At 41.4% G+C, this 14,894-nt stretch overlaps 1 protein-coding gene across 2 annotated transcripts in view; it reads left to right on the top strand.

Annotated features, from left to right (window-relative positions):
* Positions 1-630: 630 nt before the first annotated feature.
* unc5b (unc-5 netrin receptor B) overlaps positions 631-14,894 on the top strand; it is a 59,641-nt gene continuing 45,377 nt past the window's right edge. For both annotated transcript variants that reach the window (XM_015347036.2, XM_015347035.2), the window contains exon 1: positions 631-1,353. In XM_015347036.2, coding sequence (XP_015202522.1) covers positions 1,269-1,353 — 85 coding nt within the window. In that variant the 5' untranslated portion in view covers positions 631-1,268. The remainder of the gene's footprint in view (positions 1,354-14,894) is intronic.

Here is a 14,894-nt window from a genome sequence, read left to right as displayed (position 1 = left end):
AAGCAGGGTTCAGTTTGAAGAAGAAAATCGTGTTAAAAATTGTTTTGTCATTTGTCTTTACAGTCAAGATGTCTTTTCGGTTACCTAATGCTAAACAAATGTGTAATGACAATACAGAGACATCCGTGCTATAACCATTAACCGATATAACCACTGCCAGCAGAAGCATGAGCGCAGGATTACCTACAGAGTAACAGCAGTTATAATGTAACGTGAAAGAAGGAATAGAACAGCAAGGCTTAGCCGTTGCAATAGCACTTGTTGCAGGAGCTGCAGGTCTACAATCAACACCAGGTAGAAACACCAGTAGCAGTAGCAATGGATGCTGCTGAAGTTGCAACATACACATGGAATTTACATTAAGGACGTGTACTAGTAGCACTTGCAGCAGCAGCAGTAATGAAATGAACGTATTAGTATTGGAGCACAAGAAGATCCCCCATTCTCTCCCCCGGCGCTGTTCCATCGCCAGAAGAGCGTTCCTTCTCCCCACCTGCTCATCATCATCAAGCGCGCAACTCCAGCTCCCCGCAGTCGGGAGGCTCCGTCGCCGAGTTTTCCACTCGCTCGCTCCCTGCTCCCTGTACTTTCCTGCTCGGGCTGTGAGCGCTCTGATTGGCTGTCCGGGGCTCGGTGTCTGGAGACGAGTTCAGCTCGCTCGCTGAGAGAGCGCAGGCTTTTCCCTGCGCCCGTGTTTACACCTTGGTATTGTTGTGCGGAGCTGAGAGCTAGAGGATGAAGGCAAGAAGATAGCAGTTCGCAAGGTGGAGCGGACAGACGCACTCTATAGTGGACACGTCTCAGACAACTTTAACACTGAGAGGGAAACCCGGGTTCTTATTCCCCCCCAGACTTTTAAAAGCATGAGCTTCATGGAAGTGTCACTCTGACAAAACTTGTTTTTTTCATGGAGAGAAGAATCTTTCTTACTCCGAACAGTAATGAAAGTTTTGATTTTATCCATGCTTCTTTTTAGCTACCGTTTTTGACCACTGCCTGTTTAACGGGGAAATTATAAAGAAAGCCATTACTTATGCCTATTTTTTTGTTTTGAACAAAAGTCAAGGATTCATTTCGGGGTTGTTTGTGCTAATCTGACTTCGTTCATAAGGATAATAGAAAAAGAAAAGGCCAGTCTCATATTATTTCGAATTTGAAAAGTCTGTTTTCTTCAAAGTCTACAGTTTTAAAATTAATTGTGGAGGTGAAAGGGGGAACCGCTTGCAAGAACACCCCGGGACATTGCACAGTGGCGTAGCCGGGGAGCGATGCACGTATCACGGTTAAAGCGTTCCTGGGCTGTCGGTCCTGTCTTGGTTCTTCTGATGTGCGTCTCCTCCGTCTCTGAAGCAGGTAGGATGAATAACCATCCTAATTAATGCCTCTGAATAAGCGTGTAAATATTGCGGTTCTTAAGAATAAAAGTCACCAGTTGTTCATATCTTGTTCTAAGACTTAAGACACTTGTTTTTCACTTGACTTACCCTTCAGAAACCCACCTTTATGCTTAAGTTGCAATACGTCTAACAGCAGAAATGTAACACACGTTATCATCAACCTGAAATTGAACTTTTAAAACTGTTGTTCTCGGCTCAGTCGAATAAATCAGCAGTTTAAACGTAAAACTCTCCGATGATGGAGAGAGCTTGCGAGTTACTGCTTTTTTTGTCGTTTCGTTTTCTCGAGAATTTAGTAATCTCTGCTTTAACATCTTCGTTGGAGCAAGACTTGTGATGCCGCTACTTCACCAATTAAACGAAGTAAATGAAATTCATGTAACACCATCCATGACACTTGACAGTAGAAAAGCCTTTACATTTGCATTTGAAATAAACTTGTATTACTGCAGGTCGAAGTACTGTATAACTGCAGAATATAACTGCATACAAATAGATAAGAACGACATGCTGTCTAGCATGTTATTACCTTTATTTAGTTATTATGTAAACAAAGTTGCCAATATTCAAAATTAACAGCTGAAATATCGTTTTTGGACAGATAAAATTACTTCTATACGGAATAATAATAAAGGAAATCAGAGCAGAGGCCCAGCCTCCCCATGTCAGTGATGGAGAGAGCATATAATTTCTAAAGACACACATTACTTTAAAAATTGAATACTGCTGTTTACAGATTTATGCAGCTGAAGTAGTCTATTAAGCAATTACAGCTTTGACATTTTCTCCTCTTTCGTTCTCTTTCGAACTTAATATTTGATTTCTAAAGAGTATTAAAGACATTTGAGTCCGCTAAGTGGGGAAGTCAAGTTCGTTGACAAGGTAGACGCATCTTATACACTTTACTGTAGCCTAGTTACATTGTAACTAAAGTGAGATACTTTTGTGTCGCTGCTGTACGAGAAAGTTTTGTTTCCCAAAAAGCCCTATTGAAACCCGCCTTACTTAAAGAGAGATCTAATAAATAATATAACAAGCTTGACATGAAGTTAAACCATCAGCGAATAATGACCTCAACGCTACCTACTGCTTAAACAAAAACGTTTTGTGTTTGTATACCTTAGTATAAATATTCAGGGCTTTAAAAATGTATCTCTTCTTTCATGTATTCAGCTGGTTTACGACGTTTTAACGATGACCTTCAAAGAAAATGGGATTGTAATTTGCAGCTTTGGGGCTTCTGTTGTCTTTCTTCCTCTGATGAAAACCATTACCTTAATGGATTTGTAACACTAGTTAGGCTCAGTGACTAGTCTGTCTTGTAAATTATACAGAGCTGTGTAATATTGCTATCGTCTGACAATGTTCTGTATTCCGAGTTCAAGGAAAAGAAATTGGTCATTGAATTGCGACTGAGAGTTCTTTCTCCTCTGCATTCCTCCTCTTAAATATGAAAAGAAAGGGAAATCATTTCGTATTTAGTACAGACGTTATCGTGTTTCCTGCCCCGTTCCTGATTTTGGACCTTGTGGTTGACGTCTGGGCTGTGCTGAGAGAGCCGGACAGTGCGGGGTCCTGTACCAGAGGCGCAAACTGCTCTCAGGGCTCTGTGCTCGGGCGTTTCTTTGCGAAGCCCCCTGTTGTGCGGGGAGTAATTAAAGTTTCGAGTTGTGCCTGGCCTCTTTGAAAAGGAGTCTCACGAAAGAAAAAAAAAGCCTTTCTTGTTTTGAGCAGTCGAGAGCTGACGCCTGAAGAGCATGGTCACTTTAGTTGCATTAGTTTACGTCTTTTTGGGGAGCGTCTTCTTGCGTTACTTTTAGTCTCCTTTACAAAATATTTAGTAAAATTCCGAGTTTGAAGTTAATGGTATGTCAGTGTTCCAGTTTTTGAAGTGCCTTACATTTTTTGTTTGACGGGTCTTGTTCTATTTATTCCCAAACATAATTTCCATGCTGCTTATCATTAATATCAAAATACATCACTAAATTCCAACACAGCTTCAACAAAATGAAGGGGTCTCTTTATTACCGGCTATCAGACTGTACTTGATGATCTGAGAGGAGCGTGGCACTGTGCACCAGAAAGCCTTAGCCTCACAGATGAATGCTCCTAAGGTGTAGCGATATGTATAAAAACCTCTTACAGTGTGTATTCATAATACAGACTAGAAACCCTTCTATCGTTATACACAAGCCTTCTTAAAACTCTTACATGGACTCCTAAATTGGTATTCTGAAAGGTTCGTGCCAGGCTCAATAACTTCTGCTTATGCTTTCTTGTTGGAAATAACACGTGTAATCTGAATGTGCCTGCCTGTAAATCTTTTATTGACATAGTCTATAATCTGTTTACAGCTTTCACTCAGGCTAAAGTTAATGCATATTGCTTTTTACCTTAACAATGATCTTACTCTTTCTCTCTATACATACTGTATATTCCTCAGTTTATAATTGTATTACTGATAATCCTTTAACACTAAGTTGTAGGCTACATGTCTGAAATGATCAAAGAGTTCTTCTCACTGCTGACAGTCCAAACGACAGTTTGATAAATAAGAAGCTGGATTTACAAGATGGCTCAACTAGATATTAAATCCAATATCTGAACGAGTTTCTGAAATGAGAAATAAGGTACTGCTTCTTTACAATAAAGACATGGTAAATTGATTTTTTTTTTAAATAAAGGGAAATTCTTGCTCAGCATTTGTTAATCTGGAAATGTAACGTGACTTCCACCGAGGAGAAAAAACAAAGGTATCAAAACTCCTAACCAGAACTACAGGTTGCTTGTGGCACACTGAGCCTGGAGCTCTGGGACAGAAACAAACCATGTTTGCCCTAGTGCTGTTTAATTGTAGTGCCACTGGGGTCTCGTTGCTGACTTTGGTATCTCTGGAACAAGTAATAGGTTTATTCCATGCTGAAAAAAAAGAATAAAGATAACATAACGTTTCGGCCGTGGAGCCTTCTTCAGGTGTGAGGGTTGGGTATCTCTGTTTATTTTATTATTGTCAGTAATTCAGCGCTGATCAGCTATAACCATTCGCTTTTGTTAAGTATCACAAAAAAGTATGATAATGCAAATGTAAACTCGTGTTGAACATAAAGATAATTAGTGTCTGTATTAATGCAGAAAAGTTGTATAATTTTTCATGTTGTTGGACATTCACCTGAGCTGCCCTTTAGAGCATGATGTTGTGACAAAAATGTATAATAATATCTTTTGTTTTATTTCTGTTGGGTTATTTTTGCATAGCATTTCACCCAAAAAAGCTTAAATTGAAGCGATTGAAAATCCCATTTGGCACCATATGGACTTCTGTAGCTGACTAATGGAAAGCACAGCTCAGGAATCTACAGCGAGGGTAACAGCACGTCTGAGCAGACTGGAAATTTTCAGAGCTCTGTCTCCGACTCTATCTGGCTTCAGTGTCCAAAATCCCTTTTCTTTCAGCATTTTTTAGCTCCAAATCTCAGCCAGCTCAGAGAGGGGGTTTGGATATATTCTTATCTAGAGACTCTTAGAGAACCCCTGCGTGAAAGACCTGAAAGACTGGGGGAAATGGGAGAATCAGTAAGCTGTTTATGTCTTTCACTGTCATAATCAGACATGGGAGGGCTGACTTAGATTTTAATGGATTACATTTTCTGCTGCAGAAAAAGGAAATCTCTTTCCATTCTTATTATTGTTGATTTGTAATTATTTTAATGAAAACTAAACGGAAAGCATATAGCCACAAGAGCCTGTATTTGTCATCCTCTCTTTTATAGTTACTGGTTTTGCGTTTTGCAAAACTTTCATGTTGTTCACCCAGTCTGATCTGTCTAGATGGCCTGCGGGCATTGTATAAGAGGCAGAGAAAAGCAGCTTATGTTTATTAAAAGGGCTGCTTTGAAACCCGTAGAAAATATTCTGAAAAACATTTTTTAAAATATTTATTTACATTTAGGAAATGAGGGAAGGACCTTTTTGTCAAGACTCTTTTGACTCCTTCTGTCACTGAAACAGCAGTTCCTCTTATAGGCTGCCAGCTGGTGTAACAGAAGAAAACTGTGGTGTTCAGTAAAACCTGAACGACCAGTTATAACAGTGTTTTCTGACGTTTTTCTCTTCATTTCTGCTGAACGCACACTTTGTGCAAGTTTGGTGAGGAGAGCAAATTTCTGTGTTGACGTGCACATTAATTAACGGCGCTGCCGAGACACTGTTCTGACAGCTATTGAGAACGTGTTCAAGATCAGTCTTTGCTGTGGTGTTGTGTTTGAAGAGATTCAAGAGAGGGCATCGAGAGTTGGACTAAAGCACCAGTGAAAGTTCGACACGAGCGAACTCTTCTCCCTCGGACTGACCCTTCAAATGAGGTGTGTCTGCCTGCCCTCACCTTGCAGTGAGTCAGTGAGCTAGACAGACTGGGCTCAGTTGTTAGAGAGAGACGGGGAGCATTTGAACAGCCTCCAGATCATCAGCGCTGACCACAGCAGTGCATTAGTTTTACAGCTGAGGTGGGACTAAGCGGGAACAAGGAGGATTATTTGTGTGTTTTCGCTGTACTGTATTATTCATCGGTTTAAAGTGACTGTCTTTAATATTTTAAAGATGTTTATGGTGTTCATTTTTGTGCTGGTGCAGTCTGAACACACCCCAGTCAGCTTATGGGTCCTGCTTAACTTAGAGCTGAGTCTCTGCTTAAATTGGAAGGCTCCGCCCCTGTCAGCAGCTGTAGCCCCAACAAGACTCCGAGTCCCAGAACCCCCATATCTGACACAGATTTGCAATATCCAATCTGTAATTCAGACATATAAGAATAAGACAAAGTCTTGCACAGAAAATATTGGCTTTATGTATCAGTATTGATGAAGAACTACATGTCTGAAAGTTCATCCCCATAGAGGAAGAAAAAAAGGCCTTTGTGTTGTCCATCCTAGAGGGTGGCTTATTTCGATTTAAGTAAATAGTTATTTACTAAAATAAGAAAGTAAATCACTTAAAAGATCGTATGACCTTTACTGCAGTATACAAATGAATGGCATCTAGTGTGCGCTGAAAATGTGTGCATGCCACCCAGTGACATATAAATGAAGGGAACATTGATTACATGCACATATAAGGTTGATTAAAAAACACTTTTTGACTTTGAGTACTCCATATTCACAGCTTTGTGCTTACAGCACTGGCACAAAAATGGAGAACAGAAACGCTCAGTGGTCAGTGCAGTATTAGTAAGAAACCATTACTAAAACAAACGGTTTGGAAGACAAAACCACAGAACATGTGAGAGAGACCCTCCACATTCACTACAACAGCTGGGAGACACAAGCTACAAGCCACGTTACTTCATCTTCTTCTTTCCATTCTTCTTAATAGAGTGGGGATCCCAGGAGCCAGATGGGGAGTAATACACAGAGTTTGGAATAATATCTCTATGGGGTTCTTTTGTGCTTGTTCTGAATGGAGAGCCTAAGCTTTGAAAAGAAGTTTCTCTCTAACAGTGTGGGGGAGGTTGGCAGGGATATCCTTGGGTGTGTGGGTGTGTGTTTCTGAGTGCTCTTCTGTTTGTGCTTACAAGTAATGTATGTGTGTGTGTGTTGTTTGTAACCTGTTCAGACGCACTACAAAATACTGATGTCCTCAGACAGACAGTTGTTTTTAAACACTGATAAAATGCAATTCAGTAAAGACAGACATGTGCATTAGCCACTCTTTTTTAGTCCGATATCTTACATACTAGCTATTCTTGTGGTTGATCTGTCATTTGTTTTTGAAAAGGGCTGAGTAAGTAAGAAAATAAGAATAGTTATGAATGAATCCATCTAGCTCGTTTGATAGTTAGTAGCTAATTGGTCCAAGAATCTAATCCAGCCATTGCGTGAAAGAAGCCAGGGTATTAGCTTTAACCACACAGATGATCAGCTTGTTCTATGCTCTCACAACCCTTTAGGTAAAGATGTGCCTCCTGCTTGCTGTTTTAAATGCACTTCCAGATAGTTTCCTTTTGTGCCCTCTAGCTTGTGTTTCACTGCTCATTCTGGAGAAGTCAGTTCGGACAATAGCTTTGAGTATTTTAAAAACTTTTTTTCAGGTCCCATCAGAATCTTCTCTGGTCGAGACGTAGTAGGTCCAGTTCCCTTATCCTGTCACTGCAGGACATCCCCTTAAGCCCCAGAACATATCTGGCTGCTCTTCACATGGGGTGTTTCCAGAGCAGCAATATCTTTTCTATAACACGGTGACCAAAACTGCACATAAAATTGTAACTGAGGCCTTATTAGTGCATTGTACAATTTTATCACCACGTGATTTGAATGGTGTGCTTTTTATTATCTATTCTTACATTTATTTGCATATTTGAAATCCCCCCACAGAAGATGTAAATAATGTCAACATAAACTCTTAAGTTATTTTCATAAGTAGCTCCTTCTGTCATAGTGATTGTCGTTTATAGTTTGTTTTTGCTACCTGCATGCAAAACCCAGAACTTGTCTACATTTAACAACATCTACCAGGTGTTTGCCCAGGCTTGAATTTGATCTCAATCTTCTTGAAATACCTCTGATGTTGAGGTGCTGCTTCGTTCCCAGCAATTGCAGTTTTTTTTTCAGTCAGAAGTTTCATGCAGGGTTACATAAAACAGTAATCCCGCTCCTTATCAGCAAGAACCCAAAAGACATCCAGAAAACTCTTTTTCTCATCTGAAAACCAGGCATTTTGTAGGGTTCTATTTTTAACTAGGTGTTTTATTTTCACTTTCTCCAACACAGTGCAATCTTACATTTGTGCAAACATAATTAGGGATTTGGAATCAAAGACACTTTAAATTGTTTTGCAGTTTATCTCGACAGTGTTACATGCACAGTGCTCTAGGCACAGCGAGGCAAGATGTTCTGAAATACGACAGATCTGTTTTTGAAAAATAAGTCTGTTTGACGCAATGCACAACACTAGTCCTCATATCCTTGCCGTGAGAGTACCACTAAGCTGATGAATGTAGTTTGTTTTATCTCTACCAGATTTGAAGGAAGGACATTTTTTGTTGTCTTAGTAAGGAGGCTCTGTCTTTAAAGTTGTATTCAGTTAACTGGAGGAGCGATTAAGGTAATATCTGAGTTGTCCTGGAGCTGTCTACACAGGACCCTTTCTGTTTTCCTCATGCAGCAACCTCTGTTTCTTTCGGCTTCTCTTTCTCTCATCATCTTTTTTTTTCTTTTGCTCGCTCTCCCTTTTTTTTTCCAACAGCCTCTCTCTCTCTTTTGCTCCCATGTCCCTCTCCATTTCTCTCTCATTTCTCTGTGTTTCTTCAGCCCTCCAGCGGAGCTTAGGAATTACTTCTTTGAAAAAAAAAAAGTGTGGAAAATCGCATTTTTCCAAGTTAAACGCTTATTAGCTCCATCTGCCTCGGGGTTGTTGCTGCCTTGCTGTGACCACCAGAACTGCGGAATGGGCTTCTTAACATAACACAGCAGCTGTGAGGGAATGAGGAGGACCTCCGCAGAGACACTGTTTAACACCACCTCCTTGAAGAGGACCCGAACGATGGCTCTGCTGTCGCAGGGTCCCATTCTGCACAGTCCTCATCCCGTGACTGAGCAGGGCAAACACCTAACGCCTTTTGCTTCTTTCCTTTGAAGTGCACTTGATTTAATGAACCATAATCCTAGATTTTCTCTTGATTAAAGGTTTAGAAACAAAGTCTTGGAACCACTTATAAGTCCCCTTAGACAAGGGATTGCTGTTGGGAGATTGGCTCTGGAGATGAGCGACAAGTTAGCAACCAGGCTTACTTTCTTTCTATGTTAAGAAGCTGTTGATGGGACATTTTGAAGTATTATAGGTAATGTCTTCAAATGAACTTTTGTATTCCTACAAACAGCAGTGTCGTCTGTTAAAGTGTAAAGAAGCAGACTTCTCTGGTCGGCAGACTGTAACATCAGTGCCAGAAGGTCAGAGAACCTGAATGTTGGTGGGCTCTGCTTAAGCTGGAGGGCTGTGGGAGCGCTCAGTCTCTCTTTTCGCACGTCGTCTTTCTATGGCACCTCATCCTGGCGTTAGCATGCATCTCTTGTCCACTCTCTTCCAATGTGCTTTGGCTGAGTGCATTTTGCACTGCCACAGCCTCTCCTAGCTAGTAAAAAATGAACACAGTCGCCTGTAAACAATGTAACACAATGTATTTTGAAAAGTCAACAGAGTCTCTGTGCAATAAGGAAAACTGTGCATGGCATTTAATAGCTCCAGATCTGTTTACTGCATTTGGAGTGTTGCTAAAGTTACATAATGTACCTGTGTCGGTGGCTGTGTGGATCCGCTTGGCTGTAAAGCAACCCCACTAGAAAACGTGTTATAACACCACCCCCTGCAGATACTGATTTAGGGGATTTACCTGTATTTTATTATTCAATGCAACACATTTCACTGCGGGACTGTGAATGGAAGTACTTGAGACTGTGGGAGCACAGTGGACTGTTCGTTAATGGGTCCCCATCTTCCTAAACTAGCAGCGCTGGGGCCAGCGTGTTCTGAGCGGGATATCTCTGGGGAGAGTGCCAGCCCTTCTGTGCGCAGGCAGCGTGGGTCATCGCCAGTCAGGCCACTCGTGTTCATTCGGATCTGCCTGCTCACCCCCAGCTCACCCACCCCCTCCACCTCACTGGTCTCCTGCAGTGTTCCCGGGTCAGCGCCTGCTCTGCAATTAGATAAGATAAGATCACTTTATTGGCCATATACAATTTCTTGTATTAGGAATTTGTCTTTTTCATATACCCCAACTTTCTCTCCATGAGACACACAGACACAGTCGGGGTGAGAGAAGCTTTGGGTCAGAGTGCAAGGTCAGCCATTTCTATGGTGCCCCTGGAGCAGTTAAGGTTAAGGGCCTTGCTCAGGGGCCCGACAGAGTAGGATTCCTCTACCGGCAACCTTCCAGCCACAGCCACAGTGCCACTGCTCCACCCTTATCCAGAACTACTGGGTCAGAAATGGAAACATAACAGAGCAGGGATTATTTCTGTTCGTGTGTCGTCTCTCCTGGTTTCATTGCTCATCTCCAGGTCAGTTTCTGTGCAAGCTCCTCAGCTTTTGTACAATACCCAGAATTTCATTAAATCCTGGAGGGCAGCTGAGGTTAATTACAATTATGGTACAGATGCTCAAGCTGACAAGTGTTTGAATCACAATTGCCAACCATTGGGAAGGATGGAGGGTAGCAGAAATATTAAACAAATCTGTCATGCAATGTAATTAACAGCTCTACTTTGGATAAAACCTAACACTTCTGACATTCAAGATGTAGGACTATGCTGCTATCCTTCTTACAGCATTCTGTGGAGTAGAAAGCCAAATCTTTTTCTGTTTCCAAGATCTTCAGTACAGAACATTTTTAATGTGCGTTTGTCAATTTTCTGGCCATAGCTGAGTTGATTGAAATGTCACAGTGTGTAGTTTTGAAATCCAAGCTTTCATTCTAACGATTTGAAGTAGCTGCCATATTTCTACAAAAAAGGTGAACAGAAATGCCCTGTTAATCCTTCTTTTCAATAGTACTTCATTTTCTTCAACATTGATTTAGAATGTTTAAATTCTTTTAAGCATTGGTTCACACAGAAACAGAATAATCTCAAAGAGCCAGACGCCTCACTGCACACTTTTGTCATCCAAAAGACCCAAAGTTTGCTACGAACACTGTCACACACAACTTAATCAGCAGTGAGTGTCCTTGGAGTCTGGGCTCAACTCACTTTTGTTGCTTATTATTAATATGAAAAAAACACTTTCCCTAGAAATCTTTTTTGCAGTTGATTTGTTTTTCTAGCAAATATGTTCACTGATAAGCAGTGAAGCAAATCTTATTTCACTACTGATTTACTTTGATTTGATATGCAAATTGATACCACACGCCCGGGCTATTGTGTGTAACTTGTAGATGTTGTTTTACGTGTTTGTTTAGGGAAATTGAGCACACATTGTAACAGCGGGTTTGCATAAGAGATCAATTAAAGCTGTTCAGATGTAAGTTTGTAGAATACCTGTAGACAAATTTTTCTGATCCTGTCCTAAGCTGAGCTATATCAGAAATGGAATTTGCCAGACTTAGAGAGCTTGTTTGGTGCAGTTTTTTTTTCTTGCGATTGTGTTTTTATAGCTCGGTGTTTTTGTTGGCTTACTTTATAAGAATATGGGAAAATTCAGAATGACACACAGAAAGACCCTTACCCAAGTCTCTGTGTCCATAGACAGTGAAGTTTTCAGCTACTATTCAGAGAAACTGTTTTTAAGTGAGAATATGACAGTGATTCAGGGTTACTCCCTTCTGCTGCACTCTGTTATAGGTGTGTGTGTGTTTGACTTGAATAGAGTCTGAGCTGAGGGAGAGGAAGCGCTGACATGCAGGTATATAGGTAGTCAGTGCTGTGCTCTGCAGGACAGCCCCAGTGGTGTGGGTGTGTGGCTCTGGTTGACAGTCAGAGATAAGATCCCAGTCTGGCGCCTGCAATTCAAGCTTCTTACCTGCTAATAAACAGATGGGCTAGGGTCTTGACCTGCTCTTCCAGTTTCTTAAAGAGGCAGTCACACACATACCCCTTTTAGAAATGGAATTAACCAATACTCTAAAAGTAGAGGGTCAGACAGCCTAACAATGTTGAATGCTCACTATGTGACTCAGGATCACAAAGTGCAGCAGCCTTCATTTTTTCCAGAAGGACTGTTTTGACAGGCTCAGGACAAACCTGGATTGACCTCTGTAAATCTGGGCAGAAGTCAAACATATTTTCACTTTTCTATGGCGTTTTGTTATGGAATGAAGGGCACTTATTTTCTCCACAATAAGATGATAGACTGACAGCAAACTTTGGCCACAATGCTAGCTGACTCTAACTAAGGGATAATGCAAAAGAGCAGCTTCATTTCCCAGCATTGAAACAGAGTGTTCCCTGGAGCAGAGCCAGAGTCAGACGAATGTATCATACAGACAGACATTAAGTGTGATGAGGTGTAGGGTGTATTAAAGCATTTATATTGATATGGAGATTGACTACAAGACCTAGAAACAGATAAATAGGTCTACACAAATGCACACAGATAGGCTTGTTTGATGAAAAGAAATAGCAGAGTATCTCCTGGCAGGCTGGACAGATAGGCACTCTGACAGACAGATGGTTTCCTACAATGAGCTGACCCCCACGTTTCCTTTTTTTTTAGTTGCAGGCTGGCAACATTACTCTAAAGAAGTAAATGACAGCAATGCACTCAGGGTTGCAGAGTTTATCAATCTTGGCCTAAAAGACTCCACAGTCTATTTCAGCATTAGCACAACAATTTACACATCTGTCCCAAAGGCAGGGGGACGGAAACACAAAGATAATTAGAGGGCGATTGAATGCCTGCCCTCTGACAGCAGCCCTGTGTCAGCACTGGTCTCTCGGCTCCCCCAGCAGTGTGTAGTATACTGTGCATACCTTCCAACACCTGCAGATGGGACCTTCAGCCAGAGTGCCAGTTTTTATTACATGTATTTTTATATGAAGGACACAAGGTACAATAAATTACTCACGGATAGGACAATAAAAAGACCATATGCCCTTTTAGCTTTTGCAAATTCAAGATATCTTTTATTTGAAACTGTTTCAGTACGATTCTTTTTATTGGTGGCTGTAACAGCATTTGCAAATTCAAGTGCAAAGGTATAAAACTGGAGAAAATACAGGTGCTGATGATATCTAGTAAAGGTCCTTGTGTAAGTGCGCAGACCATGCATAAGGAAATCAGTGAATTGGGAAGTATTTGGGTTTCTATTTACAAAGGAGCTTTGGTAGCTCTGGGCTGAAGCAGCAATGTGCTGATGGAGAATTTAGGCTGAATCGCTGAGTGGCCAGTCCTGCCGTGAACAGAAGGGAGCTGCGCAGTGGGGGGTTGGCGCTCAGCTATTAAAAGTCTGTAAGGAGAAATTCTGCAGAGATGCGAAAATCAACTTTTTTTAAAACATTGCAGGCCTCTCATCAAAGGAGCAAGCACTAATAAGGCATGGTGTTGTCATTTATTTGACATTAATCAAAGCTACCTAGCACTGCTGTGAAAAAGAGGTGAAAGATAAGGTGAGGACAGCTCACTGTCAATGGCCATGTAGGCAAAGAAAGCCATTTGCAGCTGAGAATTGATAGAAAGTGTGAATTAAGGAAAATAAAATGCTCAGTGTTCGATAAAGAGTGAGTGTGAAACATGTTCTCCTCTGAATGGAGGAATGCTGTCTTCTGAACCTTATCCCAGCTATATTGAAGGCAGAATTGTACATGTAGCAGGTCTACTCCAGACAGGTCTTGCTAATGATCGACATGGAAAGGACAGTTCAGCTTACTCACACATTCTACGGTATGTCTTTGGGAGGAGAGAGCAAAGCGGTGTTCTCCGACAAACCCTGCGCTAACATAGGGGAAACAAGCCTGTTCCACACAGAAGGTGTGTCAGAAAAGATTCAACTGATTTTTTCTGACTTCATTTCCTCATATGGGAAAAACCCTTTCTTTTTGCCCAGCTCTGACAACAGGTTTCCTCAGCTGCCTGCCATTTTGCATTTGCAGGCATCCCAGAATTACTCTCTAACAGGAGGCTTCCTGTGAGAATTGTTTTTAGCCTTTTATTCCATTCAGATTCTAATAGGCTTTAAATCACAGCTCACGAACACAGGAACTCCTCTTTATTGTGAAGATTAAACTTGGTGGTGCCCTCTGGGACTATATATAAAAGAGCCTCTTCTTCCTTTTTCGTATCCAAGAAAACAAGCACTTTAAACATAGAGAAAAGAAGAGGAAATGGTATTACTGGAGTGTGATGACTGTGATATGAGTTGGCAGTGTTTAGGCCTCATTGAGCCCTGAGTTGTTCAGTCTTTCTCACACCCAGGTTGAGTGTCCTTGCACCTGACAAGCTACGTTAAAAGTTATTGGCCCTAACAGGCTGGCCTGAGGGACTGAATATGGCACAATACAAGGACATCCTGCAGAAAACGGAAAAGACCACACTCTGTATAGGCCGTAACCTAAGTGGCGGAACTTGTTTCGTCCCCATTATTATTGATCTTGAGAGAGAATAGAATTTAGTTTCTAGGTGTTAAGAAATCAAGTGTTGGACTTGAAAAGCTGGAAAAGAAAGCAGGTCTTGTCCTTGGATTCTGACGGGGCTCAGAGGGTGTTGCATTACTGCATGAGGGCTGACGGGCTCTTTGTCAGAACAGTAGCCCTATTTACATGAGAATAGCTCCCCAGAGAGCCAGCAGGGATGGACATTTGCTCTGCGTGTGGTCAGCAGGACCTCGAGAGACCTGGACAGCAGTGCTTTATTAACTCTAAGACCCGGTCTGGAGTCAACAGGCCAGGGGAGGAGGTAACAACCATGTTCAGAGGCAGTGTCAGTATACAGAGTGGGCTTCTTCTCTGTAAGACAGAAATCACTGTTCATTCAAATTGCAAAGCACACATAAGTAAATGACCCTTCTGGACTCAAAGGAAT

This window comes from Lepisosteus oculatus, chromosome 4 (assembly GCF_040954835.1).
Source record: "Lepisosteus oculatus isolate fLepOcu1 chromosome 4, fLepOcu1.hap2, whole genome shotgun sequence".
Taxonomy (NCBI): Eukaryota; Metazoa; Chordata; class Actinopteri; order Semionotiformes; family Lepisosteidae; genus Lepisosteus; species Lepisosteus oculatus.
The sequence above is the reverse complement of the archived record's forward strand: the minus strand, read 5'-3'. Positions and strand labels throughout refer to the sequence as shown.